This window comes from Anarrhichthys ocellatus, unplaced genomic scaffold (assembly GCF_004355925.1).
Source record: "Anarrhichthys ocellatus isolate YVR2014 unplaced genomic scaffold, GSC_Weel_1.0 scaffold24, whole genome shotgun sequence".
NCBI classification, from domain to species: domain Eukaryota; kingdom Metazoa; phylum Chordata; class Actinopteri; order Perciformes; family Anarhichadidae; genus Anarrhichthys; species Anarrhichthys ocellatus.
This window is the reverse complement of record NW_022280054.1, coordinates 4,575,275-4,594,843: the sequence shown is the minus strand read 5'-3', so window position 1 is coordinate 4,594,843 and position 19,569 is coordinate 4,575,275. Positions and strand designations below refer to the sequence as shown.

The window sequence follows — 19,569 nt, the reverse complement described above, 5'->3', positions numbered from 1 at the left end:
TGACAGTGACCGACGAGGCTCAGTGTGAATCATGTCAAGCTCATGTCAGTCTGGTGCCTTAATATCAGTCTCTCTGTCTCTTTCGCATCCGAGATCATTGTAGCTACATTCTGCATTTAGGGCCAAAACATGGAGATATGGGCTTGTGTTTTCCACAGTAACTATCGGTGTGTGTGTGTGTGTGTGTGTGTGTGTGTGTGCTCTATTAATAGGAAGAGGAATGGCACAGGCCTGGGAATGTTGTCGTCTCCAGAAAAACAAACTTTTCTTTCCCCCTCTGTCCCTCTTTCTTTCTCTGCCTCTCTATGTGAGATAGGACTGACATGATGGGGAGGGGAACAAAAATGACAAGATAAGGGGAGGGGGGAGGAATATGGCACGAGAGAAGATGAGAGATGGGAAGGGTTGGTATTTTCCAAGCTGAAAAGAGAATTATCGTCATTGAATTTAGCTGCAACCATTTTTGTTGTCGACCTGGTTTTGAGCGCACGGACAAACACATTTTGTTGTTTGATTTGGAAGACTTATTGACTTTACATGTGGCGAATAGTCTTGACTGAGACTTCGCTGTGATAGGAGTGAAACTGAACTTTGCTGCAAAACCAGACAGCCCCTGCACCTTGTCTTCTCAGCCATCTCCGGGTTCATATTTCTTGCTTTTTGCTCGAATTAAAATTGCACAAAGTAATGCTGCCTTTCACTCTTTTTTTTTTTTTTTTTGTCCTTATTTGACTGTGTCGGCATCTTGTTTGAATAGAACTTGAATTGTCGATTGACAAAAACAATCGGGGTTTACATTCGAGCATTGAACCATGCTATGTGATCATTGAGGTCATAAGTTTTAGCTGTGTTAAAAGGACGAATGCAACTATTGATCCAGTATGTATCGCAAGTTAACAAAATATACAGGATTAATAAAAGTGCTCAGTGTCTACCTAACTGTCAACTATTTTTGGACCTGGCTGTTTATGGTCTGTACTAATATATGTGTATTTACACAGCACAGCACAGACCTCCTTGTACAGTATGTGTGGATGGATGCGGTGTGTGTGTGTGTGTGTGTGTGTGTGTTCGTGTGTGTTCGTGTGTGTTCGTGCAGACATGCTACCTTGATTCCCACATTCCTGTCATTTGGGCTCAGGCCAGAGCATTCTGGGAAGCAGACTGCTGCAACGAGGAGGGAGGGAAAGATGAAAAAAAAAAGAGGAAAAGAAAGATCGAGAGGATTCTGACTTCTTATGATTCCTTCCATTCTGAGATCCCAGGGGTTATTTTGGTTCCCTTTGAGGAGCCGTAGCCAAAAACAAGCTGATTGTGATGTAATCTCTTGTCTTTTTGCTTTCTTCTTCATTTCTCCTCTCTCTTCCTCCTCTCCACACCCTTTTCACAAAATGTGTTTTTTCTTAAATGCCCAGAAATGGTTCATCATTTGTCAACCAGGGGACCGAGAACACAAACAGAGTTCTGTTGAGATTCTGTTCATGAACTGAACAATATCTACCACATTAGTCAGTTCCTGGCAACTTACATTAAACAATATTGGAAGTACTTTATTGAAGTGTGTTTTGAATTCCGTAGATATTTCCATAAGTGCCATAGAGTGGAGGATTGGGTGTGGGATTAGGTGTTTTTTTGGAAAGCGGTAAAAGTCGGTGTCAAAGAAGGGAACCTTAAGTTTGAGTTTAGGCAGTGTACGCTCACTGATCTAATCGCTCCCTCTGAGAGCAACTCTGGGACCGAGCCCGTATCTCACACACACACAGACACACACATACGCAACACTGCCATATAAGGAGAGAGTGAGAGGGAATCAGGCTGGGTTGAATCAGGGGGTCTCTTTTCTTCTCTCCTTTTTTTTTCCCATTTTCTCTGGCTATCCTGAAGTTCAATGGCAGCTCTCTTTCATGTTCATGCTATCATCTTCCGATTTAGTTTGCTCTCTCAAGCAAACATTTTCCTCCCTCTCCGGCTTTACTCATGAGTACACATTAACTAAATGTCCCACTGCTCGCCAGCCCCTGTTCAAATACACCACAGACATTAGCACCAGTCCAAACACATGGTTCACAGGAGTGTAAGGTCATTAGGAAATAAGTCTGTTTTAATCTAGAGTACAAGCAAACAAAGCAGCACTTCCTCTCCAAATCATTCAATGTGACAAATGCAGTTATTTTCTACGTGGCTGTTTGTTCTCACTCCGATGTTATTGCTCTTTTTCAGAAAGTTCAATGCGACACTGTTAGTGAATATTTTGACAAAGCAGTGGTTAATTTGTACTGTAAAGATGACAGAGAGCACCCCCTGTGGCTTCTGTGTTTTGTGCGTGCGTGCGTGCGTGCGTGCGTGCGTGCGTGCGTGTGTGTGTGCGTGCGTGCGTGTGTGTGTGTGCAGATGTAGTGGAATGTGAGCAGTTATAAACGATCCTGGGAGTATCCGGTTGTGTGTGTCTGTAGTGGAGATAAAGACGATGTTTACCCTTTTTTTTTTTTTTTAAGTTCTGTCCCACTGGGAGCACGACTCATGGGAGGGTGGTCCTCAATCGGGTCTTCTTCTTGCCGCATGGATGATGAGCACGGAGGAGCTCTTGTGTGTTTGACATCACCCTTTTCAGCACAGAGCATTATGCAAGCTTATGTGCTCGTTGAACGTGTGGCATTTGACATTGTTGCAATGCAAAAACTAGCAAGACGAGAAGTGATTATTCTGACATTGACACCTTCTTGGCTTGTGTTTACCTAAAATCAGCTCTTAAGCTACCTGTAGTGCTTGGTCAGCTGACCAACCTCTCTTGGTTGGTTGGTCTCTTGAATGGCTTATTCATAACAATATACTTTTTTTTTTTTTTAAAAACAGACATTTTAACACTCGGTCACAGTAGGAAAAGCATTGTGCGTAAGCTTTATAAGCTACATCTGCTTTGGCGAAGAGACTCTGAAGACGAGAGAGTTACATGTTTTTATCCATTTCTGGCCTGCCTGTTACTGTATGTGTTAAAGTGGTTCACAGACAGTTATCCAGTCAGACCTCCATGAAGATGCCAGATGTTGTTGCTAGGACATTGGTGATGCAGCTCTGTAGTGTGACACTGCAGGGTAAATGTTTTTTGTGTGTGTAGGTGTTGATCAGGAGGTGCCCTGTACTGCTTGTTTTTTTTTCTCATTCATGCTTTCTCTTCCATTCAGATGTTTCTGTGGCAACCAGTGTTACATAGCAACTGACCGCCCAATAACAGAGTCTGGTCTTTCTGCTTTTCTATCTCTCTCTCTTCCCCCGACTTAACCTGCCTTCCTGTCCAAACTGAAAGAGTCTCAAAAGAGGTGCTCTGCAGCACTGTCATTAGGCTGATACTGATCCTTAAGGCCCTTTTTAGAGGGTAAAGTGACAACCGCAGCAGCTAATCATGCATATGTATCTCAAAGCAAAGGGGTGCAGCAGCAACAGAAGTGGAAGTTGGTGCTGGTTCACGTGTAGGCGGTGACTGCCTCCCCCTCCCTGCTGCCTCTGCCTGTGTGACGACGCTACTGCCAGGCTTTCATTCAACTGTAAAGAAGCGGCAACTTCCATCTTTCTGCTCTGTAAAGGCCTTTTACACTTTTCAGTCACTGAAATCAAACCATTCATCCCGAACATTTCCTCTGCTGGCACTCTTTTAGAGGAGCGGGTTTATAAAAGGATTGAGTTCCTGAACTAGCCGGGGGAATCTATGCGAGCTCCTTCAACCACTGCACTCTGTGTTCACTTCTGCTCGGCGGGCCGCTGCTGTGCTGCTCATTCTCCAGGTGTGCAAGTGTGCACCCATGTGAGTGTGATGCAGAGATCAGACAAAGAGGAGCGTCATGAGAGGGAATTGTGAATGAGTGCAAATATGGAAGGGTTTCTCAGATGTCATCACATCAGTGTGAAAGAAAAAAACTAATGTTAAAACTAATTTTTCTTAAAAGTACAACACTTCAAGCCCAAATTGGCTTTCTGTCTCAACTGTGATGAATCAAACTAGATGCAGTTTGACTACTGATCCCCTCTGCTTCTACTTAAAACTTAAACTATTTAATTTCTTTCACTTCAGGCTTTGTGACAAAACAAACGCACCCCTCCTGGCTGCAAAGGGAAAGAGAGTAACAGCGCTCTAATAATCCTGCCTTGCCCTGCCAACTTGCGCTGACAGCAGCATGCTTCTTTTTTTTTTTACACAACCTGTGCAGCTGTGATTTAACGTGGCACTAAAGTACAAGGCTACATCATAGCTGGGTGTGGTCACAAGTACAACAGACCACACCTGACCACACCCAGCTCTGATGTTGGGCGTTTTTCGGTGGTTCAAGAGACTATTTAACCCATAAAGGCCAGAGCAGATACGTCGTTCCTCATCCAAAACATCCTTTAAGAGTTCTACTCACTCTCCCGTTGAAATACATGGAGCTCATGATTTTGAACCGTTCTGTAAAACTTCCCTGGATCTGCTCTATATCCTCTGACAGCATTTTCCTGGAAAGGTTTAGCTCCATTCAGCCCTTTTTAAGAAGGCCGGCACATTTTGATTGCCTAAAGCTGGAATAAGACGCTTCATTTATTGTAACTTTACCAGCCGACCAACCTATACACACACACAAAAATACACACATGCAAGGATTTTGAGCTGTGAGGGGTCAGGAATGTCGAGGATAAAGAGGTGAAATGGAAAGAAAGAGGGAGGGAGGAAGAAAGTAAAAAAAGGGAAGTATGAAGTGCGAAGGGGAGATTGGCTCTTTCCACAGTATAGGGATTAGCCTCGGCTAAGCTGCAGTATTATAAAAGTACAATCTGCTGGGAACGATGCTGACTGTCTGCTAAGTGCCCTTGCAGTCTTGATTTATCTCTTGTTGCTATTTGCCATCACATCCTCTTCCTCTCTCCTTGTAATTTGTCCTTCCTCCTCCCTTTTTCCCACTCTCAAAGTACTGAACATATCTGTGTGTGTGTGTGTGTGTGTGTGTGTGTGCATGTGAGCATGTCCGATAGCTGCTGAAGAGCCAACGTTATCACTGTGTGCATCTTTCATGAGACACAGTTCCCTGCAGGGACATCCAACTGACAGTCTCTTCAAGATCCCTCTATTACTAGTACATCAAAAAAAAAAATGGAGGCATTGTGAGAGAGATGGAAGGATTTCTACAATAAATCAGGGAGAGAAAAAGAGATGGAGGGGGGAAGACGGGACATACTGGGTGGGAGAGACAGAGACACGGGGAAGGTATTTCCAGAGTGGTTTTGGGGTTAGGACTAGTCTCTGTTGTCTATCTCCGGATCCCAGTGCATTGTGTGATCGGTTGCCGGGCAGGAAGTGGATGAGATTTCCGCTGGTCAGGGACTAGAAATTGAGGACGTACGTATATGTACAGAGGATCGAAGGCTCCTCCTGGTGTGTGCCTGTAATGCTGTTTGGTTGAGGATGCTGATCAAGATAAAAAAAGGCACTAAACTCACGTCAACGTCTTTTTGAAAAAAAATAATAACAATGGTCTGACTAGTCATTTATGTCCTTTTCAGTCTGTTTTGTCTTGGAATTACCTTGACGTTTGTGGATATTAGATTTATAAAAGGTACCCAAATGCTTCATTGGGATGTATCTTTCTTGGTCTTTCAACCTGAAAGTTCCACATTGTGAGACAAACATCGTGATACACACTTGAAAAGATGAGACGAAGTGTAATATATGAGCGCTCACTCTAAAACACAGCAACTTTGTGGCCATCAGACAATGCCTTGAAAGTCATTGAAAAGTCCTGAAACATCCCAGTGACATTTAATACAGCTCTGAATGACATTTATATTCTGTGTGTTCATTTAGTCTAGTTTCGAACAAGAATATTTTTTTCAAATATAAAAAGGCTTTGCATTGGAGTTTCTCCTCATCATTAGTTTGTTGCTTCTTTCACATGCAATATTCTGTTCCAGGTGTCTTCACGCGTGTGTCAGAGCGGAAACATATTGTTCTTGGGTGCCTCCAATATGTGTGTGTTTGAGCACGTGTATATTAGCCGAAGCATCAATCGTGTCCTTGCCTCAGCCTCACCTCTCGGGGACAAAGACTCTTTTCACAGCACACGTATCCCTGTCTCTCTCTCTCGCTTTCTGTGTCTCACACTCTCTCTCTCTCACACTGACACAGACACACACAAATCCACACCATCCCATAAGGGCGTATTTGGAGAGCAAGTAGATCTGGTTACCTGTGCGCTCTTTCTCTCTCACACACACACATTCTACAGTTTCGACAACAATCACAGCTCTGTTAGATTGCACATTTACTTCGTTCATTAAACTCTCTATGACTGCCGCTTCTGGCCGGAAGGGAGAGTAAAATCAAGTATCTCATAGGTTTTGATTTTCCTGTCAAAATAAATATTTTATGAACTTAAATCTAGTTTGCAGGGGCCCTTTATCTGATGGTGCATGGCTTCTGAATGAATCCCGTAATGCCCTATTTACAAAAGTTTAACTGTGACCCTGTAGCAGGAAGACAAAAACATTTGAATGATTTTTCAATTTGAGTGCTGCCCCCTTGTGGATACTGTTTATGCATACGTGTGTGTGTGTGTGTGTGTGTGTGTGTGTGTGTGTGTGTGTGTATAAATGCTTTTGATAGTTACCTTCATTTAGAAACATGCATTAAAACACCACATTGAATTATGTTAAAGCTTTAAACCATAGACATTGATTGTCTAAATATCTTTCAGTGCACAGTATTTTATTAATATAGTATTTTACCTTATTTATCTGTTATAAGCAAGAGACAGATAGATGGAGAGAGAGGGTGAGACAGGGTAAGGTGAACCTGGACACATGAGAGAGGGATCTCAGTGAATATGAAAAGACGGAGCTTTATCTTGACCTCCCATGTTGAAGGTAGCAGCGGGAATCCATTTTTTCCTGGAATTGTCTGTCATCATCCTGTTATCCAGCGTTGGCCAACGGATCTCCACACTCCTGCTACATGCACACACACAAAGGTGGTACAAGCTGTATGCATGCATAGGTGTGTGATGAGAAATCAGTTTTGATCTGTTTGAGTAGTCATGTGTCCACCTCCGCTAAGGTTTATCTCTCTCTGACACACACATACACACACCTGTGGACCAGTGGATGTGCTGACGGGTGTCATCAGTCCTCCTACATGTTTATCTATATACTCACCCCAGACTGCCTCAGTTTTTGTGAAGCCATTTTGGCTCAGAGGCTGTGATACAGATGTCGTAGCTGTCATTTAGCAGCATTTAGTAACAGTCACTGACACAGCCTGGTGGGGCGGCTGAGCAAGAATTAAACCCCACACACACACACACACATTTCTTTGCAGGGTGGGGAGGAAATACGAGGTTGAACCGCGGCTACAAATTCAGCCCACTCACGATCAGCCACATATGCGTATCTGGCATGGTGCAACTATGCTATCCTGGCTTGGTTTTATTTATAAATGCTGTTGAATGTGATGTATGAAAACAGCATCGAATTTAGGTTTCTTTTATTTTTTATAATGGAAGGTTGTAATCAGGCCACAGACTTTATTGTCATGATGGATCTGTAGACTGAATAGTCGGGTTGTGAAAGTGAGTTGCACTTGTGATCAATATTGTCTCTGATTCTGTGTGTTGATACTGTTTTTTGCATCTGTGTACACGTGCAGAAACACACACACACACACTTTATATCTGTTTTTTCTTCACCACCTAGCAGCTGTATTAGTCCACAACTAAACAGGAAATGCTGAGGATGTGAGCACTATGGAGTTGCTAACAAGATGCTGTGAATGCTGATGTAACTGTTCAGGTGATGATTGTGTGCTCTCGTGTAGCTTAAAAGATGAGTCTGGTGATGTTCGATGTGTTTCTTATGGTTAAAGAATCATAGTATTGTCTTGGTAGAGTAGACAAAGCCAGAGCTTATTCCTCCGTGTCACAGAGTTAGAGGTGTTGGTGGTTATGCAACCGAATAAACGTAGAAACATAGAGATGCAGATATAAAGAAAGAGGCAAACATCTCCCTGTTTAGTCCCTACAGAACCTTAAAGCATCAGACTTTGGAGGAAAGTTAGTTTAAAGTGTCATTCAAGTGGCCTTTATCTTGTATTAAAGGTGGTTTGTTGGTAAAGAAAATAAATAGATGTCTGGCCCAGAGAACGGAGTACATGTATCAAAATAATTCTGCGGCCCAACTCCCAGCATGCCAGAGAGATCGTCATCTCTGATCTCTGTCACCAGACCTTCAAGCTCGTCTGTTGCTTCTATGGCAACAAGGATTAAAGGCCAATTTCCTGCCACGAGCTTGACCTTTAAATGTCCCTTGTGACCTTTTTTTCTGTTGTCACCGACTGATCTCAGTTGGGGAGAAAGACCGAAAGTGTGGTTGGGTTTAACGCTGGACAAAAGCCACCTCATGCAATGCTGAGTTTGAACGGGAAACTGTGTGTTATCGTCATTTCGTCAAACTAAATAATAGTGTGCAATGTAGGAGTACGTTGTATTGAACTGGTTGACGTCAAAGCACTCGAGGCTTATTCGTGTTAATATCGCATAGCGCACTGTATTTTTAAAGGTACTGTTGCTTCTCTCGGTTACTTGAAAGCTGTTCAAACCCACATGCCGTGCCGTGCTCTACTTATGAAACTTTTTCATGAAAACTGCATTTTAGATTAATGCACTCAAGAAAACTCGCTGGTGATGTGTGCACACTCGCAAAACCATGCACGCACAATCCTTCTTCAGTCTCTGGTCACAGATTTTTACTCCCATGTGTATTATAAAGGGTGTGTACATGGCTTGCTGCGTGTTAATGTGGGTGCCCGTACGTAATGAGTTGTTAAAGGACCATACTGGTAGTTCTGCATGCTTTAGGTCATTAACTTGATGTGGTACTACAGTTGCTAACAGAAGCTCTATGTCAAACTGACCCGAAACAGAGTGTGCGAGGACGGTGGAAATTGGTGAAACAACCATGTGATAAGAATATAACTTTGTTCAAAAACGTATGAAGGCATATAAATAAATGAAGCCAGTACTCAAATAATGGCCTATAATAGCTGAGCTCAGGGAAGACAAAAACTAAATTATCAGTACCTGTATTACAGCACAATGACTTGGATGTTAATTTAGTATAATCTTAGTATATTTTCACAGTGCTACACAACGCTGCCATATTTCTCAGTGTGCTGCTTTGAGTTTCTCTTTTTGTAGAGATGGTGTTCTCACTTTGGTGCGCTTTCTCAATATTAAGCTACTTTTCAACTCAACCTTTCCTGAAGTTTTTCAACATATTGAAAGGGGTTTATTGTAAAGCAGATGGAGGAAGTGTTGAGACTGCATTAATAGTTAACGGCAATGGAAAACAGAAAAGGCCTCTTCTCTAAATTACTAATGAAATACATACTTACAAAACACAGAATTGGAAATGTGATAATGCGACTATCTCAAAAATTGCCAGCTTCCTTTATGCTGCTTTTCTGGCATTTCTCATTATATTATCATATTTTATTGACTAAACAAACACTTAAAAGCTACTCTATTTGTTTAGTATCGCACTTTAATAAAGTTAAAGGGCTCACAAGAGACGGAGAAGAGAGAAAAATCAAAGTAGCAGTGGTTGAGAGATTCTAGTCCTAAGTACGGGTCAAGCATCAAAAACACGATCCACAATTCCCATAATGCAACTCAACAGTGTCTTTCATTAGATGCTGCATACCCCCGAAATGCCAACTTCTATCAAACCCCACACCTCCAGATGATGTAACCTCATGACAAGTAAGCTGAAGCTGGTGTGTAAATATGGTGGAGCGCCCCTTTAATCGATAGATTTAGAAGTTTTTTGCCATAAAATAGAAAAGCGTTAGCAGCCCGGAAGACGTGAAATCCATCTAAAAAGTTGCAGCGTGCTTGTTAAAAACCGTCCTCAAAATGCACGAGTTGCAGTTAATGACACCCTTTGCTCGCTGTTGTCATGGTTATCTGTGGGGCTGCTGCTGTTCAGTGTTCCAGCATCGAAACAGAACAGAACGTAACTGATGCTGTTGTGACATGAAGACGATGTCGGACAGATAATTTGCTAGTTAGGCGGGAAATGGATGGATGGACAGCTCCGTCATCCTCCCTCTTCTCGTCCCTCAGATGCCCCGATCGATTAATTTACGAAGGGATTGGTCGAGCCTGGCTGAGCAGGACGGGGGCTGAGCGCTGTAAGCGTCTGCCCTGCCTGCTGTCTCTCATTTTACACACCCGAGAGGGGAGGGCCACGACACACACTCGCACACACCCACACACACTCACTTTTTATCCCTCCTGTTGTCCACACACACACCTCGACATACGCTCAGATCTTGCTTACATCATCCAAGCAGTAGAAACAGATCAGACACCCATGCATACAAGCTGAAGTGTGCGCCTCTGCCTTCCACATATGGTGTATGTATGTATGTATGTGTGTGTGTGTGTGTGTGTGTGTGTGTGTGTGTGTGTGTGTGTGTAGAGCCTATCTGCTACAGAACAAGACGCACACTTTGATGCACAAGACTGAATTTATGGAAGAGCAGAAGATTTGCGTGCTGAGAAGTTGCTTTCTGAAGGACTGAATTATTTAAAAGCCCCCGTTGCCAGAAGAAGAGTGGACAGAAAGAAACAACTAGCGGGAACATGTTGATTTTATGTCGTGAGTAAGAGACAAGGTGGTGATCGCTTCGACCCTCAGGTGTTAGTCTTTTATTTCATCTGACATTCGTGTGAGTAAACAAACAGATACAAACCCTACCGGGTGTTTTATTCTGGTTGTTTCGCGGGTGTCTTATGTGCCAAAGTGAAAGTGCGTTCGGGCACAGGGACCGCTCCGTATGCTGCAGATGGTTCGAACCCTTGCCCAGTTCAGCATTGCTCTGGAGGAAATGAATGAGAATGGAGAGGATGCAGGAGATGAGGGAGGAGGAGGAGGAGTGGTGGACAGAGATGCTGTGGATCAGGTCAGAAACAACAACAGGAATGGGAACTCCAGTGGGAATTTGAATGGGAATGGACTTTGTGCTGGAAGCCCCCACAGAGAGGTAGACTGTGTTTTCTATTCTTTGCCGTTAAGATTTGTGTGGTTTTGCTTCGTATCAAGGACATTATCACCCGCCTGTCTGGGTCAATTTAGATTTCACTCCATCCAGCCTCCTTTCTTTCTGCTCCTGTGCTCTCCTCTTTATTCTGCTGCTGCAGTAGATCCTGCTTTGAATTCTTCGTATATTTGTTCTGTTGTTCTGTTCTGTGCATCTCCTTCATTATTGTAACCTCATTCTTTGTTTGAACATGTCTGTCTTCCTCGGATACGGTCTCTTTCCTCAGATCCTCCTTCTCTCCGTCTCTCTGTTATAGAATTAGAGCCGAGTGAATCACACAATTAACTCCCAACGCCGACTGTCACAAAAACTGCCGCCACTCTTTGTAGTCTCACTGTCTGTCTGTCCATCTGCGCTCGTTCACGAGTCTGCACTCACTGTCCAGTGTTTCAAAGATCTGTGCGTATCTTTGTTAGTTTTTAAGTGTAATTTATTGTATTTTAGGAATCTCTAGCAACAGTTTATTTTTGCGTGTTAGTGGTGTATACCCTGTGTTCCTTGAGTGGCAGCAGAATCAACAAATATGCTTCGGATTACATCTACATATGAACGCACACACTCACTCTCACTGCAGACATAACATAGCCGCTCTAGTTCTGCTAATCTGCAGAACTAATCTGCAGAACTACAGCAGCTTTTGAAAATCTTTTTTTTTTTTTTAAGTCCTTATAATAGTTGTAGAACCACCGCCTGTTTTTGATCAATACATCTTTTAATTTAACATTTTTTTTAAATGTCCATTTTACACAGCGTATTGTTTGTCTTGTTTTCTGTGACCAACCATCCAGAGCCCCAAAAATATTTTTGTTTTATAGCATAAAAAAGTAAGAAAAACAGCTAATATTCACATTAGAGAATATTGCTTAATTAATATAATTTTCTGTCAATGGAAAAAATTCATAAATCAACACATTCAGCTCTGTATGTAATGCAGGATAAGAACAAAGTACTAATCCTTTTGTTAGACCCACTTCTGTTATTGATGAAGAAAATATTGAAGCATCAGCCGAGGACCAATAACAGACCTCAACATATATTATTGTATTAAGTGATTGTGTGAATGTAAGGGGAGCTTTAGAAAGTAGAGTAAGATGAGAGGAAAGGAGTGGAGGAGGCGATGATGATGATGGAGGAGTCGGGAAGTGGATCAATAGCCCGTGCATGCGCGTCAGAAAGGGAGACAAAACTATTGATCAGCGAATGCAAATGACAATTGGGGAGTACATAGATGTGATACAGCCTATGATAGAGACACACACACGCACCCTGTCGCTAACATCTGCATGCCAGAATTACATAACTTGAAGTTAAGGATTTACTTCAACACGAAGATGATGTGGGAATCCGTCCGTGTTTTACAGTGGTGTTTGGATGAATGGAGGAAGAGAGAGAGAGAGAAGTGATGATGCTTTCTCTTTTGACTAAGAGGCTGCCTGTTGCTGCTTTCGCAAGGCTGTTGCCAGGGGATACCGTCGTCGGGGAGTTGGGATGGAGGCAGCAGGGATGGAGAGGTGTGACGACAGCGATGAGAGGAGAGATGGCTGTGTTTTTGTCGCGGATGCTTTGAATGAAAAAACTTCAGCTCAGACCTCAAACACAATGGGGGTTTAGGGAATCAAAGACAAAGGTTTTTTATATTGATGATGTGTTCTGCTGATGTTTAGGTACCCATTCAGTAAATTGGCCAATTGAAAGGACACAGATTCAGTATTTCCTCCTCAGTTTCCATTATTGGAAAGTGACTTAAAGTCTGCAGTAAAGTTACAGACGGCAACATATTCAGCACACAGACACGAGAGTGCAGTCTATCGTCTCATCTCATCTAGTCCAGAAATTTCCCAAGATGTCAAACAATTCCTTTAACAACTTATTCATAGTGGTCTGTGCATACCAGTCATTTTAACAGTTATTTTGATACTAGAATAAGTTTGCAGTTTTTTTTAAATAGAAGATTTATTCATTTGCATCCGGTTCCATTTGCCAGATAATAGTGCAGGACATGGGGAAACACAAATGAACTTTAAAGGCCTCTTCACACCCATGGTGAACTCGCACAGGTGATTTTGATCATTTTGGCCAATTACGTCTCAGTTAACAGACTGTGAGGGACATCTATTAGCTTTGTTGCATCAGTTGGAGCGGGACGAAATGAGATGTTATAAGACGTTCTGTTAACTAAGACACAGACATGCAAAAATAAACATGCCAGAAACATAACCTTGTTGGCAATATATCATTATTTGTGCGAGACTGTATGCGGTACAGCTGTGTCCCAGTCTTTTTGTCGGTCACAGAGGGAGAAGAACGTGACCTCACAAAATATTTGATGTAGCTGCGGCATTTATAAAGAACGATTGGGAACTTCAGTCCTTTATTGGCAAAATACCACTTTTAGGCACTAAATTGTCTGTACAAAATGGGTACTGGATGAAAAGCTGCAGTTATTTCCCCTCCAATAATAAATAAATGAAATGTTACAATTGAATATCTTGTTTTGAATCCAGTTTCTCTCATTCGGCAGCTTTCAAATGACAAAGTTTGGCCTCGTCGAGCTACGCAGAGCAAAATTACAGGGACAGTATTGTACAGTTTTATACAAACAAAGTAAAGGGCAACACAAAATCCCTGAGAAATAAATTCTACAGAAAGGAATTATCAAAACGAGTGGGGGGGAAAAAAGAAGAAAGACCAAAGCATTGATTTACTTTGCTTCTGTTTGGTCACAACTAACCACAACTAACGTAGTTAAGCAGAATGACATTAGACAAAGCTGCCTGTGCTCTGACTCTGGTGTGTGTTGTCTTTGCCGTCATGCTGTAATGTTTGGCTGCAGTTGTGAAGAATAACTTGCTTTATGAACCCCCTGTGTCCACGCCATTACCCAGACACCAGAGCTCGCAGAGGCTCACATGAGAACATGCTGTACTCACACACATACTGCACATATTTTTCTCACACACACACAGAGACACTGGAGGGGTTTCCTCTCCGATCCCCTCCGTGTTATTTAGTGACGGGCTGAATCCTGTGAACCATCCATCCTGTCACATTTACTGGTGCTGAGCCACCGGCGACGACCCTGACTCCCGAGCAACGTTCGAGAAAGAATAACCACACTTAACATATCAATGCATGTTTGTACTCTTTGTGCCACAGCTTTGGCTGTTTTGGGCTGATTGAATTACACAAACGCATTCTTGCTCTTCAGGCCACATCATTCCTGAGATCTGGGTGGTTAAATAGATCAAGGTTATCGGATTACAAATAATTTGAAGGTGTGATCTCAAGATTTCTGATTTCAGCAGGTAAAATGGTTACACATTCTGCCTGTAAAACATACATCACTGTTTGATATCGACAAAATTTGTGACGTGTCATCAAGCAACAGTTTGACGGGATTACAACCCGTCTGATCATCTGACAGCTAATGTCTTGCACCGTCTTGCAAATACCAACATTTGTCTAATTTTAATTGTAATAGATAATTATTAATTAGCTTGTGAAGGTGAAAATGTTACTCCCCACCCTCATGAGCGAGGTGGGAGAACAATGAGATGGCAAACGGTGACTCATCATGTGTCATCATAGCACCAGAGTTAGTGTGTGACTGTTTTATTAAACTGGATCCATTTGACCAATGTGGTGGCTTGACTCATAAACCATTCAGCCTCTCGGCTTACTTAATGAAACGAGCATTCCTAGAATTATTTCACCATGTTCTGATGTGTGTATGTGTGTGTGTGTGTGTGTGTGTAGGTGTTTAATAAAGACGACCAGCACAGAACAGAGGAACATTACTGTCGTCAGGGACAGTCCCCCCTGTTGTTGTACCTCTTTGTCACACACATACATGTGTTATCCCCCGTCTTCCGGTTCCCATTATTACCAACTGAACAGCTCTGCGACGTCCCAAATCACTCCTGTGATGTGCGTGTGCCTGAATTGTAGTGAAAGCAGTCAGTTCTGATTTCGTTTGCTTGTTTTTGTCAGGTTGACATCAAAGTAATGATTCGTAATGAGTCGTGAAAAAGAGAGTGGATCTGCATTCGTCAATTTGATTAACGCATAATAATTTTTATTAGACATGCATGCAGGAGACAGCTGTGTTCTTGTGTGGAGGGCTGTGTGTCTGTGTGTCTGTGTATCTGTGTGTGTGTGTGTGTGTGTGTGTGTGTGTGTGCAGCACGCTGTCAGAAAATGCTGATGAACTGGTTGTAGCTACCAGGGAAATCCTGATGTTACTACACATACTGTACGCTGCATAAATACTTCAGTTTGGAGTATTTCTCAGATAGCACCACTGCAGTTCCAAATACACGCAGAGCTGTTGCTGTCTAGCAATGCAACTGCGCTCCATGCTTGACAGCATCACGCTCAACAAAATTCGCATCCGTTGACAGACGTTGGTAGTTGATTGATTGTAAGACAACGCTGAAACGATTAGTCAGGTCATTGATTAGAAAATGAATTGACAGATCGCAAATGATATGATTAAAAACAATATGGTAAATCATTTTACACACTCAGACAAAATATTTGCTGGTTTCAGTGTTAATATTTGCTACTAATTTATAATAATAGTTGATTAATAATAAAATGATAATTTCTCTAATTTCTCTACTTGTATAATGAGTGTTTTTTTTTTAGTTTTCGGCTGATTTTTTTATTAAATAATCAGCCCAAAACTGAAAATATCCGAAAATATTAGAAGTCTTTCTCGCTGCCATACTGTCTGGGTTAGCCAACAAAACAATCAAACCTGGATGTCAAATCAGTCTATTTAGATTTTGCAGGTGTGAAATTTACCCAGAAAGATCAGCAACTGAACTATGATTTTATGACATTCTAGTTAAACAAAACTGTGATGCAAGACACTTCGGTACAGCTGCTGCTTACTGAATCAGGGGACTGAGCCAAGATTTATTTTGAATAGATGATTCCTGAAGGGTAATTTTGGAGTATAGATGGAAGATTACTGTGGTATTGTGTCTTTCCCTTTCCATCCATGTTCAGCCCTGTATTTATTCCTTCTACTCCATTCTGTTTGTGTTTATATCTCAGGGCAGAGTAGACTTGGAATGAATCTGAAAGAGGGGGTGGCATGTAAATGTCAACCTAATAAAAAAAAAAAACACTCAGTGCACTCCATTCACACGTCGCCTTTCACCCTCCGGTGGTACCCCACAGCGCCCCTGGGATCACTTCAGATGCCAAACACTAAACATGGTCTTTCTGGGAAGTTATTGTTACGGTTATTTATAGGACACAGTGGTGCTGGCAGAGAGGAGCAAGGGAGCAGGGGGAAAAAAATCCTCCTGTGTGTTTTTGTGGCCTCTATAAATGTGTGCGTGTGTGTGTGTGACAGACACAGTGGTTACATAGGCACCATAGGGTTTTGCCCTGTGGCTCCGTCTGATATTTATAAGTCATGTTTAGTTCTGCACCAGAATATTTTGGGAGGCTCCCCTGAGACCCCTGAAATAGTATGTCTGACTTGTTCCATGATCCTTAAACTCCCTTTGTTATTATCCTGCCTCTCTCTTTCTCTCTCTCTTTGTCTCTCTCTCTCTTTGTCTCTCTCTCTCTCTCTCTCTCTCTCTCTCTCTCACACACACACACACACACACACACACACACACACACACACACCGCGGGATAGACTTTTGTAGCACAAACCTGTCAGTTGTTGCCATGGGGGAAACACTGGAAAACTGTTTTTTAGCTACTGATTTTGATTCATCTGATCAAGTGCATGAAAGTAAATTATAACTTTGATTAAAAATGTATGTATTTGTTGCAGATGTTAAAAATCAACTTAAGCTTTTTGTTTGTTTTTTCCTCTTTTTGCTCTTCTTCCCTTCATATGTCTTTCTTCGTCTCTTTCCCTTTCCCTCTCTGCCTTAATGTGTCGGGCTTTTTGTCCGCTATGTGTCGGAGCAGCTTATTCACTTGCAACCATGAATCATGAGTCATTGTTACCTTGAACAGCTGAGTCAAGCTTTGCTTCTCTGTGGACTTCCTGGCCTCTGTGACCCCTAATCTGATCCCTTTGTTTGTGTGTGTGTGTGTGTGAGAGAGTGTGTTGATGTGCAACAACCGGAACTTCTTTGCAGTCTTGTATTTGCTCCTTCATAATAATCTTCATAGTATAGCTCTGTGATATTTAAATCAAACATTTGAAGGGACCTAAAGCAGTATAACTATAAAATCAGAAAGTACTCTGTGTTTACTTTGCCCCTGCAAGAAGATTAGGCAAATTAGACTAACAATGGATTAAAAAGAAAATACTACGATGTGGTTTGAGAAAGGAAATCTGCATATAACGAGTCAGCAGTGGTCACGGTGTTCTTTGTATTTCTGTGATGTGTGACTGATGTTGGAAGGCAGGAATGCAGATGTAGAAATGGGACATTTAAAATGCCAGGAAGGAAAAATGCCCATCTGCAAAGTACAAAAAACATCAGCAACTATAAACATTTTTATCAAGTTAAGTTTAAGTGATTTTTCTCCTGCTTGCTCATACTGCATTATGATCTCTCGTAATCTTGCTCGTCAGAAAGATTCAAAAGAAGGCCGTTCCTCAAAGAGTAGGGACTGTCTCTGGGACAGTTCCTTCCAAAATGCACGTGAAGTTCCTGACTTCCAGGAAAAGTTGCTGCAATGGACAAAAAAGCTGTGATAGAAGAGTGTGTGTTCAGTAGAGTTCAAACCCATTGTTTTTTATGCATCTAGCCACTGTCTTGTAAGTTAATTTCCATTTTGCTGTCATGCAGTGGAATACGGCAGTTGAATGACACATCTGGGCTGCAGCTCTCTAAACATTAAACCCTGACATTTACAACTTAACACTCAGCCGTAACGATGTCATCCTGGATACTTATTTTATCCACAAGTCTTCAGTAAGTCATGTTGGACATGTAGGCTGTAGGAGTTTTGTGAAGTGTCTTTAAATTGAACTACTTTCTGTCCGTGCGTCTTGTAAAAATGGACGTTTTTTTGCATGGCGAAAGTTCGTTGAAGCAAGAAATAAATGTACAGACAGGACACATAGTGCAAGAGAGAGAGGAGTGTGAGATGTAACGCATGCTCCTAATGGGAATCGATCCAGAGTGTTTGCAGCTATGTTAAATTGTCTTATCCGCTTGGACACCACAATAGTTTGCTTTTTTTAAAATGATAATAAAAAAGAAAACATTTATACAAGACTGAAGAATTAAACCAGTGAGACCTCTGTATTGTCTGAAATACAGAACCTGACATTTGGTTCTTAAACACTGTAAACTGAACTGAACCTAAATAAAGCAAGGTTACAGTGTATTACAAAAAAGGTTCATTCCAATTGACTTTATTACGGTTCATATTAAGACTAACATTTTGAATGCATGTCAGTGTTTGTGTGGGTGCCCTTCTGTGTCTGCAAAAAAATGTGCATTGTCCACATTGTGTATCCTTTAGTAGAATGATCTGATCATCTACATGCTTTGATGATTGATCTTCTTCTGTTTTCACAGGACATGAGGAAACATGTGATGATGACCCTCTTGGACACAGAGCAGTCGTATGTGGAGTCACTACGCAGTCTCATTCAGGTAACACACAACTACACGTTCTCACACTGTACTAGCATATATACACACGCAGTTCACCTCAGAATATTCTGACATATCTCTGGTCTAATAAGAGTGTAATGTTCACCGATGAACAAACAGTCTTATTGAGCGTTTTACCATCGCGCACAAAGAAACACAGCATTGTGGATTCACAGATTGCTGAGGACGTGAATAACAAATGTAGGTAACAACGGTGTTATGTAATCCACTTATTGCCATTCATCCCGTCAGGCTAATCTGCTAAACCCGTCACATCTCACTGTCATCAGCATTATCTGCTCCCACACACAAAGAAACCCCCTCTCTCTCACCTATATCTGACACCTGTCGCTAACTATCCTTTAGCCCAAATCTTAGCTGCATCCCTCTCTCTCTGTCACACACACCCACACACACACACACAGGGTCCCTACCTGTTTTATAACATGTCACCGTTCGCTGTGTGTGGGCTGAACACCGTGTTTGTGTGTGTATGTATGTGCTAGCACACATCTCTGTGCACTCACATCCCAACGTTGCACACTGACTTGTCTCCCTCTATGCATACGTTTCTGTCTGCGGCCACAAAGTGAATAATCCTACGCTGCGTTCCCATGGCGACACAGGGAAAGCCAGTGTTACCACGGTGACTGCAGCGAGAGTGCAGATCCCCCTGAAGGAGGGTCTCGGATGCGGTTCAGCTGAGACCGCTCGACGGCAGCGTGGTCCCAAGTGGAAATCCCACTCTGTGGTTTCTGTGAATAGATATATTATTTGTTTTTGTATCACAGCTTAGTTAGCTGACAAAGGACCAGATATATAAATATGAGCTGCACTTAATGTTTCTATAATAATTACAATGGA

The 19,569-nt window shown here is 42.1% G+C and overlaps 1 protein-coding gene across 1 annotated transcript in view; it reads left to right on the top strand.

Annotated features, from left to right (window-relative positions):
* The window catches only part of arhgef17 (Rho guanine nucleotide exchange factor (GEF) 17), a 54,223-nt gene that overhangs the window by 19,600 nt on the left and 15,054 nt on the right, over positions 1 to 19,569 (top strand). The window contains exon 2 of the mRNA XM_031860651.1: positions 18,628 to 18,705. Within this exon, the coding sequence (XP_031716511.1) occupies positions 18,628 to 18,705 (78 nt within the window). The remainder of the gene's footprint in view (positions 1 to 18,627; positions 18,706 to 19,569) is intronic.